The sequence below is a fragment of the Micromesistius poutassou genome, assembly GCF_964030765.1.
Source record: "Micromesistius poutassou genome assembly, chromosome: 12".
Taxonomy (NCBI): Eukaryota; Metazoa; Chordata; class Actinopteri; order Gadiformes; family Gadidae; genus Micromesistius; species Micromesistius poutassou.
This window is the reverse complement of record NC_140282.1, coordinates 19,806,025-19,818,883: the sequence shown is the minus strand read 5'-3', so window position 1 is coordinate 19,818,883 and position 12,859 is coordinate 19,806,025. Positions and strand designations below refer to the sequence as shown.

Below are 12,859 nucleotides of genomic sequence, written 5' to 3'. Positions count from 1 at the left end.
TTTGGAATGCATCAACGCCTCTGGATGCACCAGGTTGGACGACAAACATTGAAATGCGCAATTATTTGTAGCGATTATAAAGTGGTGTGCCTGGGTTGAATTATTTTCCACAGATATCTTTGATACATTCCTTTTGGAAAAGTTAAGGGAAACTTGGTCCTCTATCGGGTCTGAGGCGTATCTCCTACTGGGGAGATAAGGTAAAGTAACGTTCAGATTTGCGAGTTTTAAATTTTAACACTAGAATTAGACTAGAATTTGCCTACTGTGAATGTATTTCATGATCAGATATTTCACCCCACAACGCAGTTACCTGTAAGACTAGAGCACGCATATATGCACAGCATCACTTGTAGTACACTTTTTATGCTTTTTATGCGAGTTTGTATTTATTTCGGGCTTCATTTCTTTCCACAGCTTAGACTCGGTAGCTACTGCGCAGACTGCGTCCGAGTCGCAGTCGTCAATGGTAAAACACTGACCGGTGGAGTCGTACACATTTGAGAAGAAGAGATGCTAGACAGTGCGAGTCGAGGACTGCTTGTGCAGCTGGTCCTGCTGCTGCTGGTGGCGTTGATGTCGCCTCTGGCTGCGGCTGTGGCCGAAGAGGACTCCGCTGCAGAGCTGGTCACCGCGGCAGACAGCGAGCTGGCCAAGCCGTCCGAGCCCAGGGCAAGCCGGGCAAAAAGGAGGGGAGGCTCGGAAGTCCTCAGAGGGTAATGGCACTTTCTAACTAACTAATCGATACCATGTGTAGCAGGCATCGCGCCACATCCATGTTTTCAGTTTTTATTATTTCCCCCCTTTTCTTCTTTGTTTTCGAAATGTTGATGTTCATATTCTGTATAACAACGGTGATTTATTATTACCAAGTTGTACGACGTGGAGCAGCAGGTGTAGCTATACGCTTGCTGTATAGTTTCCATCGTATGCATTCTATATGTCTTCCAGGGACTTGGCTAAAGTGGCACGTCACATAAACAATTTGGCATTTAAATAAAGAATGCAGATTGAGGCCTACAAATGCGATTGTGTATGATAGGAAGTTTGGAGCAACTCTAGTAATTAAATATTGGCAGGAATATCACATTCCTGATGACTGCAATAATAAATTACATCCAAACAAAGGAGGCCATTGGTCGTGTGTGGCTGTAGGAATGTCTCTTGCACTGAGACAGAGATTGAGGAAGAGAGGGAGAGAGGGAGAGAGAGAGAGAGAGAGAGAGAGAGAGAGAGAGAGAGAGAGAGAGAGAGAGGGAGAGAGAGAGAGAGAGAGAGACAGAGAGACAGAGAGACAGAGAGAGAGGGATAGAGAGAAAGGGAGAGACCAGGAGACAGAGAGACCTGCAGCTTTATCCTTTTTCTGGCCAAAAACACCACACCCCAGTTTGGGATAAATCACATCTGCAGCTGTACACAGTGGGTGACTGCTGTAGTTTTAGTTGGTGTGTGTGTGTGTGAGTGTGTAAGACGGAGAGAGAGAGAAATTGCGCGTGCGACCATGTGTCCACCGTGCTAGTTGGAGTGTGGTTATGAGCATTTACAACAGAATGGGAAAAATACTGATAGATTGAAATAGCGATAAGGAGTGAGTGTGTGAGTGCATGCGAGAGCAAAATGTTGTACGTTGACTGTGTAAAGACGAACGTTCAATGTTTGCATTTCACAGGTATTTTTTTTCTTTTTGAATGTCATTAGTTTGAATGCCATTCATCAGAACATCTGCACGCAGGAAGGGGAGACATTCTGGCTGCATAATGCATCTAGCGCTCATCCCCCGAGAGCAGTGATGCTCGGCCCCTGGAAGCGTGGAACTATTTCCCTGCCTGTTATATGAATTTAAATTGTAAACATGTCCACTGCTTCAAGCACAGTCCAAATATGATGCTGTGTGGAGTGTGAAGTTGTGCTGCTCAGGACATGGTCAGGTGAAGCTTGGCCCCTCATATTATTGGGGAAATGTCATGTCATATAATATCATTTGGCTCATAACCCTTGAGCAAACACATGTTTTGTTTTTTAGGTGATGACTTGAATTTAATTTATATATCATATCGTTAAAAAAAGCATTTCAGGGGCGTAGTTGGGTGCCGTATTTTTGCAATAATATTAGTAATAATCTAGTCACGGTGTGGAGAGAACATAGACTGGACAGGATTTTAGCTTTAACCATACAATCAAGTGATCATCAGATTTTAAATATGGTTGCTGAAATATGGTAGCTTTTAGTAAATTTACATGCAGGTTTCATCACTAGTTTATCCTAGATGCTCATTCATTTTCAGTTTTTAAGGATTTTGATCGTCCTATATTTCATAATAGTTGTTGACATTGATGGTTGTGACAGATGTTTATGATTTTCTTATTGATTGTTCTAGAAGGATCTTCATGATAATTTTAGATGTTCATGATTGTTCTAGATGTTCATGTAGCAGTGCAGCAGTGCTCATGTAGCAGTGCTTTCGATAACACACTTACACACTCAATTACACCCTGGGCCACGCTGGTCCGGGATCACTGACTCATCTGAGCATGATAAGTGATTCATCCCACCTAACACTCCGCAGCAAACCCTTGTCCACACATACTGCCATCCCAAAAATGAACTTTTTTTAACTGCACTGACCAAATGAACCCCATTGCTATTAATTGAACTGCAAGAACACTCAAGACATTTTTATCGCCTGATGAGTTTAAACATACACCATTTGGGACAGGGTAATATTCCAGCCCCCTCTTACATGCATTCCTGAGACGCACACTCTCCCACATATAATTATACATAAAAATACAAACCCATCCTCACGAGGAACTACAACAACTTGGACTGTGAAAAACAAGAAGTAAATGGACATGTGCCAAACACGCATGAAGTGTTTCTTTGGAACCGTTCTGAGGATTCATAGTGCCACTATTTTGTTCTGAACATCCCCCTTTGTTTCTCTATGGCTTCCCCCTCCCAATAATAATGGGGATCATATAACCTGTCCTGTGACATCAAACAGAACATGTATAGAAGCCCCACACCCCCTCTTTGACCTTCTATCTCTCTTGACTTTAATATTTTAATTAACATTAAATTGAAAGTTAAACTAATGCATGCTTTATAAGTGTATCCCACACATATTGTGGTAATGTTATCAAGTGATTGAATGCATGTTTATTGATTTAACGGACATATTTTTATTGTTGTGTTCATCCATGTGGTCCCTCATCTTTTGATTAATATAATTTGTATTTGTATCACATGTTCCTCAAGTCAATGATTTAGTTTGCAGATCATTTATCCTCTTTAGTACATGTGTTATTATAATGCCTGTTATATAGCAGTTAAAGTTCAGTTAATAATGAGACCATTTTTTGAAAATCAATATCAAATTAAATCCTTGCCTTATATCTGATATATTTTAATGTTTGAGATGTGGTATGTCTGGTATAATGGTATGTCCAGCTAGTAATAAACTAGGGAAATGCAGAGTCAATGAGATGACGCAAACTACTCAAAGTCAGACCTATTGTCTCATCCTGACTCTTAAAGACTCAATTGTTTGCCGACAAAGTTTTGTAAGTTAAGAAAGTTTGTCACAGTGCAGAAAGTTTGTCGCAGTTCGGAAAGTTCAGAACAGAATGTTGAGTTGAGTTTGTTGAAGTTCCAAAAGTTTTCCAATGTTCAGAAAGTTTGAAAAGTTAGCAGTTTGTTGAGGCGTAGAATTACAGATTTTGGACTACAATTTTGACTTGTTGGTTTTTCCACATATATTACAGATGGGGCACCACACGGGAAGTGGTACCCCATTCCAGTAGTAAAATAACAAAAGTCCTGTTTAGATCACTTTGAGCCACTTCATCACACTGTTCTAAATAATTAAGTTAATGATTATTCTAGATGTTCATGATTATTCTAGATATTCTTGAGGGTTCTAGATATTCATTATTGTAGTAAATCAGTTGTTCCCAAACTTTGACTGGATGTGTATCACTAAATGGTCATCAAGTAAATTGTATATGCAAATGGTGAATAATTGACACATGGCGTTCTGTTGCTGAGCAGAGTGTGCCATAACCCTTTACATACAAGTATTACTGCAAGTAGAACATGGCCATTGGGAAACAGTGGCTTATGCTCCCAGTGTCCATTTAGCAAGCACAAATCAAATCATAAATGGTTAAAACATTTCAAGGGAAAACCTATGGAATGAATAAAGCCACCTTATTTTTATTAAACAATATTATACAAATATATTTGATTAAAATGATTGACATTATACTTTCTATTATTCAAAATCAGTCTATTTCAAGATTAAAATCCCAGGTACCACCTACATTACCCTCTCGTATGGTAGTATGCCTACCACAGGTTGAAAAACAATCTCTCTCTAGTCTAGATCTTCATGATTGTTTGAGATCTTAATGACTGTTCTAGAGCTTCATGATTGTTTTAGGTCTTCACGGTTGTTCTAGAGCTTCATGATTCTTCATGGTTCTTCCTCAGGCCTAATGTGTGCGGATCCAGAAACAATGCTTTCTGCTGCCCAGGCTGGAAGACCCTGACCGGAGGGAACCAGTGTATTGTCCGTAAGTAGCCCATCATTCACCAGGTATCAGGAGCACCTTCTCAATTTCAAAAAAACCTCCAAAAACCACAACATATGGGCTGTGTTGAGCTGTCGATGAATACTACACTCCTGGGTCCAAATGTTACTCTTTGAATTTTGTCTTTTTACTTGCCAGATTTTGAATGTCTACTGACCAAGCAATTGTTCTAATATGTAACCATGAATTTGTTGACCTGCCAAATGGTCAAATCTATCCACAATTGGCTGGTGACAGGTGTTAACGTTGGACCCAGCTAGATTCTCCACTTACTTATTTTGGAAGCAAAGCAGCAGTGATTGAAATTCATTCTGAATTCAAATTGTTAATTTGACGGCAAAATTATTAGTTTCAGGGAATAGATTATTAATTAAAATAATTACTCTGTTCTCTCTCTCTCTCACTCATTCCCTCTCTCTCTCTTTCTCTCCCATTATGTCGGTCTCTCTCTATTTCTCTCCCCACCTCTCATCTGACAGAACAGTTCTGCTTGTTGAGTAGAGTGATTGCAGTCTGGCTTGCTGTCTGCCTGAGGTCGCTCTAATGACATTGTTTAGCAGTGGGGTTCAGGGAGTTTGGAGTCTGGGGCTGGACGGTACCTGATTGGAGTTATGGCCACTGCACCATGCCAACAACACTGTGGGAAGGGGAATAACAGCCAGCCTCGCTTCATCTCACAGTGGATAGAAACAGTTAGCTGGATGTGGACAAAAGGGCAAAAATGAAGCTTGGCACCTCTGCCAAATCGTCGCCAATTATCTAAGAATGATATTGGTTGAAAACACAGAAATGCCCGTGTTCTAACTGGGGCCTATTTTAGTTTTAATGGCTTGGCTGTGCTTTATGTTTATTAACTATCTAATTTCCCTTGATACTAAAAAAGAATACTTGTAATTAACTATGGGGATAGCTTTGTTTGAAGTGATGTCTGCTGTCTGCCTGTTGACATCCTTCACCAGAATAGCATTAAACAGAAAACTACAACATGTACTATTAAAAAGTTTAAGCTCAGAACATGGTGATGCAGAGGACTACTTCATTGACTAAAGTGTGACTTGTGACTTCTGCAGCCATCTGCCGTAGTACCTGTGGAGATGGATTCTGTTCCAGACCCAACATGTGCACTTGCCCAACTGGTCAGATCTCTACTTCCTGTGGGACCAAGTCAGGTTTGTTAAATGTTATGTTCATCTTCCAAATACGTCACTGCTCTACAGCTGGCCCTCACTGGTCATGTTCAGGGAGATCAATATTGTTTTTCAAATATATTTTGGCCAATATCTCCTATCAGTGAATATAAAGCGATCCAAATATTAAAATGCAGTTATTTTTCGTTGTGCTTGTATGAACTTTGTTTACAGGAAACATACACGGATGGTTCAGTGGATACGAGGCCAGTGTCTCAACACAATGAAACAAACTAACAGAAATAGGAGGCTAACTTATTCTGTCGGAAAGGCATGTTGGAGAGACACTGTTTGTGGGTTTTCTCAATTATCAAAGGATTATATAGAAATTTTTTTGTTATGATATCATTTTCGTTGGCTTTCCAGCTCAGTCCAAGAATACATATAAGAAAATAAGACTACAGTAATGAGCTTAGTCGAGGAATGGGTTTCTAAACAGCACTTCATGCAGCCTCAACACAGTATCTGTGTTGCAATCATGTGCTTGAGAGTAGAGGCCTATCCTTGCAAGTGGAGCCTTTCGGTGTGCGATCAGAGTGGGCGTCTGTCTTGGAAGGAATCCACTGTCAACAGTCTTCTCCACGACGCTCGTATAGAGCCGCTCTCAAAGCGCTCGCTCCCTGTGTGCTCATCTGTTTATATACCATACACTAGGAAGATCTAATCACTAAAAGATAACCCAGTTGCATGTGTGTGTGTGTGTGTGTGTGTGTGTGTGTGTGTTACTGTCCACAGTCCAGCACTGTAACATCCGCTGCATGAACGGTGGCTCGTGTGCGGAGGACAACTGTCTCTGCCAGAAAGGCTACGTGGGGAACCACTGCGGACAACGTAAGACCCACACCGACGACACAAAGGGACGTTTAACGCTCTAACCGTTCAATAACTAACTCCTATGGCCAGACAAAGTCAACATTCCAAAGCATTGTGGGACCTCCTCAGGTCCGTCCGTAAAGCTGTCCTCCTCTGCTTCTGTCTCTCTCTCCAGCGGTGTGTGAGAACGGCTGTCTCAACGGAGGCCGCTGCGTGGCCCCCAACCGCTGCGTGTGCACGTACGGCTTCACGGGAGCCCAGTGTGAGAGAGGTAGGCACAGCCCTGCGTGAGTTAGCCTGCCCCTCCCTCTGGAGCAGCGTGGTCAATCCCCCCTCCCTACCACCACCCTGCCGGGCTCCACCACATGTATAGCTCTAGGAGAGGGTGTTGGTTTGAGGTTAACTGGTTTACTGGTTGTTGGTTGGTCGGTCGGATGGTGTGGTTACCGGCTGGTCGAGCTAAGTCACAGAGTCTAAGCTAGTGGGAGGGGGTGGGGGGGGGTTGTATGGAATGGAATTTTATGTGTTGTGAAATATGCAAGGTTTGTCAAGCGTGAGAGTATCTGATGACTGCTATTTTCCAAAACAAAACATTAAAAGGATAATTTCCCCAGATTCACCATAACCAAATCGTGACTCATCCCCCACCACACCACCACCACTCCGGTTTGAAATGTTCAGAGCCTCGGCGGTTTACAAACACTGCAAGGTGTCGTGCTGAGTGATACGCTCTGTGTGTTGGTGGGGTTCAGCTGTGTGACGCTTGTATGCTTGTGTAGCAGGAGCTCCATCCAGGCACGCATGGGATGTTTTCTTTTGTGACGCCATTGACATCAGGAGTTCAGTGCCACAGACTTTTTTTTAAAGTAAATCTTCAGACTCCCAGCAGAGCTCCTAATTACCAGCATCCTCTTCTTTTTCTGCGAGTCACGGTCACACAGCCGTGGGACTGAGCTGGTTGTCCTCTGGTGTTGCTTTAACCCCGCTCTAATGAGACAGTGTCCGTCCACTCTATGGACCAGTGCCAGGCCTTATCTGTCCTGACAGGATTTCAACATGTTGTGCCTTTGGTTTCCACTCTGTCCTCAACCGAACCGGCCTGGAGGTTCTTTTTGTGGTACTGGCGGGAATGAGGCGTTTTGTTGGTGTTTTCTTTCTGAGGTCACTGCCTACAAGCTGAAACCACGACTATCATTATGCAGCTTGTAGTTTATTAAGTATGGGGCTTGTGTGTTTGTGAGTGTGGTGTGGTGTGTTGTGTGTGTGAATGTGTGGGTGTTGGTGAATATTTTACATCTGAAACATGTCAAATATAAAAAATAGATGATATATGATAGATGGGCAGGTCTTCTTCGTGTTTGTGTGTGTGTGTGTGTGTGTGTGTGTGTGTGTGTGTGTGTGTGTGCATGTCTGAGTGTGTATGTGTGTGATCCTTCACAGAATAAATCGGCCAATGGATAAGGTGGTGTCTTGAGGTGAACTTACTTCCAATGAAATTTCCAGTGGCTTGTGTTCACGTGGCTAAATCCATTTGGCTCGGTCATCATTCCTCAAGTATTACCATTGTGCTCTCAGAGCCCCTCCCATTTCTGAACTTGCATTCGATCACACACACACACACACACACACACACACACACACACACACATGCTCACTTGAATGTACATATGTTTTCATGCATACAAGTGTGCTGCATGCAGGCCAATAGCAAGCACAAAAACAACACACACTCCCACTTACACACATAGACAAGCAGCACACTGAAACACACACACACACACACACACACACACACACACACTGCTTTCTTGATGTCATTAACAGAAAGTGATCTGCTTAGAACGGGATCTTTTCACATTAGCAGAGCGCTGAGGTTTTCCCCTGGACGTCTCCAAAGAGAGAGAGGATGGCTGATATCTGATCCAAAGGTATTCATAGCACGGCCCATAGAGTGCTGCTTTTGAAGGCAGTTGAAGGCACAGAGGTGGTTTATACAACTGGTCGTTCAGCTGTAAGAGAGCAGGAACCGCCATTGTTGTCCAAAAGCAATGCTCTGCTCAAAATGTCACTAAATGTTTGTTGGTTCTTTTTTTATACATGGTACCTTTGCATAGAAACATTTGGTTGAGGTAACTGATCTTGTTTTATTTGGTGTCTGGCCTATAAAGTAAAGATGCCAAAAACAAGAAATTTGGCAATTTCTGGGAAAGACATGTCATGCAGGGTATGATGCGTGTCCGTCTGCTAGTCTGCAACTTCATTCAATTATGGAAATAAAAGAACTGAAGACACAGAGGTGAAATCGATGAAATCATTGCAGCCCTACCTAGCCAAGCAGCGACAGTTAAAGTATGACCTTATAGTGATAGACATATTTTCCGTTACTCACCAATTGATTGGGGCTGGCTTATGGGACTAGTGAAAGCAGTGACAGTCATAATCACACACACACACACACACACACACACACACACACACACACACACACACACACACACACACACACACACACACACACACACACACACCGTATCCTTGGTTTCTTCTGCTGCAATGGTTGGCAATGAAACAATGACCCTGAGGATCTCAGTGAGACACTTCTGGGGTGGGAGGTGATGACTGGTTTGAATCATACACTCGTCATGCAAATCACGAGTTCAGCAGTCAGGTGAGAATAGAGGGATAGATAGTCATGGTCTCCTTATGCCACAAACATTGTCTCTGTAGCTCAGGAGATATTCCTTCCTTCCTGTTTGTGCCTTGTGCTTTGTCTCTGTGCTTGTCTGTGGTTCTCATGCATTGTTGGGTTGTGAACCATTGTGTCTGTGTCTGTGTACGAGTGTGTATTTCTGGATGCACACAGTGCTCAATATGTCTTCAGGCTTTATCTTATTTTTTCCCACGGTGGCAACATCCATATCCCAATCACATCCTGCAAGTATTAAACCACTTCCTTCCACTCACATCCATATGAACACAACCACACCCATACTAACACACTCACATCCATATCAACACAATCAAATCCATATCTACACAATCACATCCATAGTTACCCACTCACATCCATATCAACACAATCAAATCAAACCCAGAAGCACTCACATCCACCTCACCACACTCTCATCCATATTGCCTTTGCCTTCATCTGGCCAACACAGCTCAACCCCTAAGAGATTTTCATGCTGAGGAATGACTTTGGAGCCCATCCCACAAAACTCGACCCACTTCCCTGTCAGCTTTCCATGCAGGTTTGTGTCTACTGTCTGCTGTTGTGTGTTTAACTTGCCAGGGTCCCAAAGCAAGCAATGAGCCAGCCTTTCCTTTGTGTACGGCAGCCAGTGAGATGCTGCTGACACTCATTAGTCACTAATGAGGATGAAAACACTCGGCTGTGCCCTGACCCCTCTCCCCCAGCTCCGTATGAGGGTGCCTGTCTGCCGAGAAGGTTCTGGATGAATCCAAAAGTAGAGCACAAACAAATGGAAAACAACAAGCTTAATCACTCCTTGTTCTCCAGTCCATTTCTCCCTGGACTTTGATGAGGGGAGTTTTTGTTTTGTGTGTGTGTGTGTGTGTGTGTGTGTGTGTGTGTGTGCGTGTGTGTGTGTGTGTGTGTGTGTGTGTGTGTGTGTATGCCTGTGTGCATTTGCATGGGTTTCATTATATGCGTATCTTGTGTATTAGTTTAGTGTTTGTCTATGTTTATATTTGTCTGCATTTTTGTGTATTTGTGTGTTTGTGTGTGTGTGTGTGTGTGCGTTTGTATGCCTGTGTGTGTTTCTATGGATTTTCTTATGGGTGGCTGTGTATTAGTGCTTTCTTGTGTTCATGTGAGTTTATTTCAGTGTGTGTGTGTGTGTGTGTGTGTGTGTGTGTGTGTGTGTGTGTGTGTATTAGTGCGTGCGTATTAGTGTTGCTGTGTGTCTGAGTGTGCGCATGTGGGACTGTGGATGTACGTGTGTACGCACGCCGTGTTGTTGTGCGATTGTTCCCAGATGTACATGTTCATGGGTGGATCCCCCAGCTGTATGCAGTTCACAGATAGAACGAGGGATAGAGAGAGGAAGAGAGAGAGGGAGAGAGAGTGATAGAGAAAGGGATAGAGAGGGAGAGAGAGAGAGATTGATAGGGAGAGGGAGAGAGAGAGAGAGAGAGAGAGAGAGAGGGAGAGAGAGAGAGGGAGGCAGAGAATGAGGGAGCGAGAGACAGAGAGCGAGAGAGGGAGAGAAAGTTTAACGTTTGCAGGGTCACTTTCACTGTCGAGCTGTCGGACGCGCCCTGTTTGCCCCAGGTGTCTGTTTTAACTGCGCCGCTTTTCTGTGGCGTGTTTCATGTCGGGGTGTCTTCAGATTTCCCCTCTCCTCTGGTTGGAGCTGTAATAAGCAGGTATTATGTCAGATCTGGATTATGTGTGGCACTCACAAAATAATAATACTGCAAAGACGTTGAATCTGGAGAAAAAGGAAAAGCTGTGTTTGCCATTTACACAGTCGAGTGTACTTAACTTATATTTGGCGCCTAGTCCAAACCTAAGCCTTGTAATTGCCCTGAATGAAGAGTATGCACTTGTTGGCATCTTCCTTTGGTGCCTCCTCCAGAAGTGACACTGACTATCAGGTAGATGGTAGGGGGGCAGGGGGGTGTGGCTGGTCTAAAGTAGCCAGCCACGCATCCACTTCATCAGATTTTATGTATAATTGCAGTAGCCAATGAAAAGGGTGCAATGGAAGTTAAGACTGGAGCAATGGAAGTTAAGAAGTTAAGAAGCGTGATATACACATGATTTGAATAGCATTATAAACTAATTCCAACCAATTTCTGGACACGTTATCGTGGTACACAATGATAGAAAGATGTATCGCCATAGATCTCCATAGTAAATCCTTATACTATAATATATAGTATATGATACTAAAGATTAGCATTAGCAATATGCTAAAACTTAATGCTAACACTAAAGATGATTCATCAGACCAGAGTGTGACTGTGATGGCCACCATGGTCATTTCTAATAAGAGGAAGATGAAGTAGACAGAGATACACGGTATAGAAAAGGGAATAAAAACAATAGGAGAGAGGGGGAGAGATGACCCAGTTCTGTTTCACAGTGAAACCGGAGAAAGCGGGACCTGTGGAGGCTGCCGTCCACGTGACGGTCCCGGCCGGGCCAAGGTCCAAGCGGGAAACGCACAATGTCTTGTTTGTTTTAAAACGTCTGTAATGTTGGAACGGGTCGCCCACTTTCCCCTCACCGTCTGTTGTCTGCTGTGAAAACGTGGAAATTATTTTAGCTTTAGGAATAAATCCAGGTTCTATTGGGAGGTAGATGATCGTCCCTCTCGCTCTCTCTCTGTCTCTCGAGCTCACCGCCGTCCCCCTTTTTTCTGTTTCTCGATTTAACCTTCCCTCCGTCTCCATTTTGGGTCTGGATGTCCCAGTGTTTGTGTCTGATATGAGACGGTGATAGAGATGTTATGTGAGACGGTGATACGAGGTTAATACCTGTGGACAGAGTGCTGGGAGGCAGACAGTGACACACCGAGAGATCAGGGAAAATGTTTAATGTAATCGTATAAAAAGAAGAACACAAAGTTTTTTTTCTTCAATCCATATTTAGTATTTCTGACTTACTTAACATTCTGCAGCCCTGGGACTGGTAACGGAAACGCCGTACTGGGTGCTGCGGACACACCCTGCCGGCTGCGCTGGTCTCAGGAATGATGACCTATTCCCCAGATTGTGTTGAAGCTGGGAAGCCATTTTAAAAGCAGCACACTTGGACAGATGTGGAGTTGTCCTCTCTGGACAACGCAGATAAAGGAAGCAGACTGATGGATGCATCACGTGCTCAGCAGACAGGCACCAGCACGCTGGTATCTGGACGCTGGTATCTGGACGCTGGTACTGATTGTGTGTGGGTGTCCCCCCCCCAGCTGCATCATTTTTAGTGTCTGTTACTTTGTGTCTGTGGCCGCCCACATTGTTTTAAAAGCTTTTCCAGACCTCTCTACTATCTCTGTCTTTGTCTATCTCACACACACACACACACACACCCACACAAACACACACACATAGTTTATATGCACGCTGAGCTACCACAGTGACACAAATGCAGAGACACTCGCACACACACACAAACACACACCCACCCACCCACTCACACACACATACACACACACACACACACACACACACACCTAGATAGCTAGAGGGAAACTTTTCACTATCACAAATGATGCTTCTTGTGTTAGATTACATTTATA

General features: G+C 43.5%; 1 protein-coding gene across 2 annotated transcripts in view; it reads left to right on the top strand.

Annotated features, from left to right (window-relative positions):
• Nucleotides 1-12,859, top strand: part of fbn1 (fibrillin 1) — a 62,907-nt gene that overhangs the window by 41 nt on the left and 50,007 nt on the right. For both annotated transcript variants that reach the window (XM_084476647.1, XM_084476648.1), the window contains exons 1-6: nucleotides 1-200; nucleotides 418-716; nucleotides 4,493-4,575; nucleotides 5,664-5,762; nucleotides 6,516-6,611; nucleotides 6,769-6,864. The exon at nucleotides 1-200 is cut by the window's left edge. In XM_084476647.1, coding sequence (XP_084332773.1) covers nucleotides 514-716; nucleotides 4,493-4,575; nucleotides 5,664-5,762; nucleotides 6,516-6,611; nucleotides 6,769-6,864 — 577 coding nt within the window. In that variant the 5' untranslated portion in view covers nucleotides 1-200; nucleotides 418-513. The remainder of the gene's footprint in view (nucleotides 201-417; nucleotides 717-4,492; nucleotides 4,576-5,663; nucleotides 5,763-6,515; nucleotides 6,612-6,768; nucleotides 6,865-12,859) is intronic.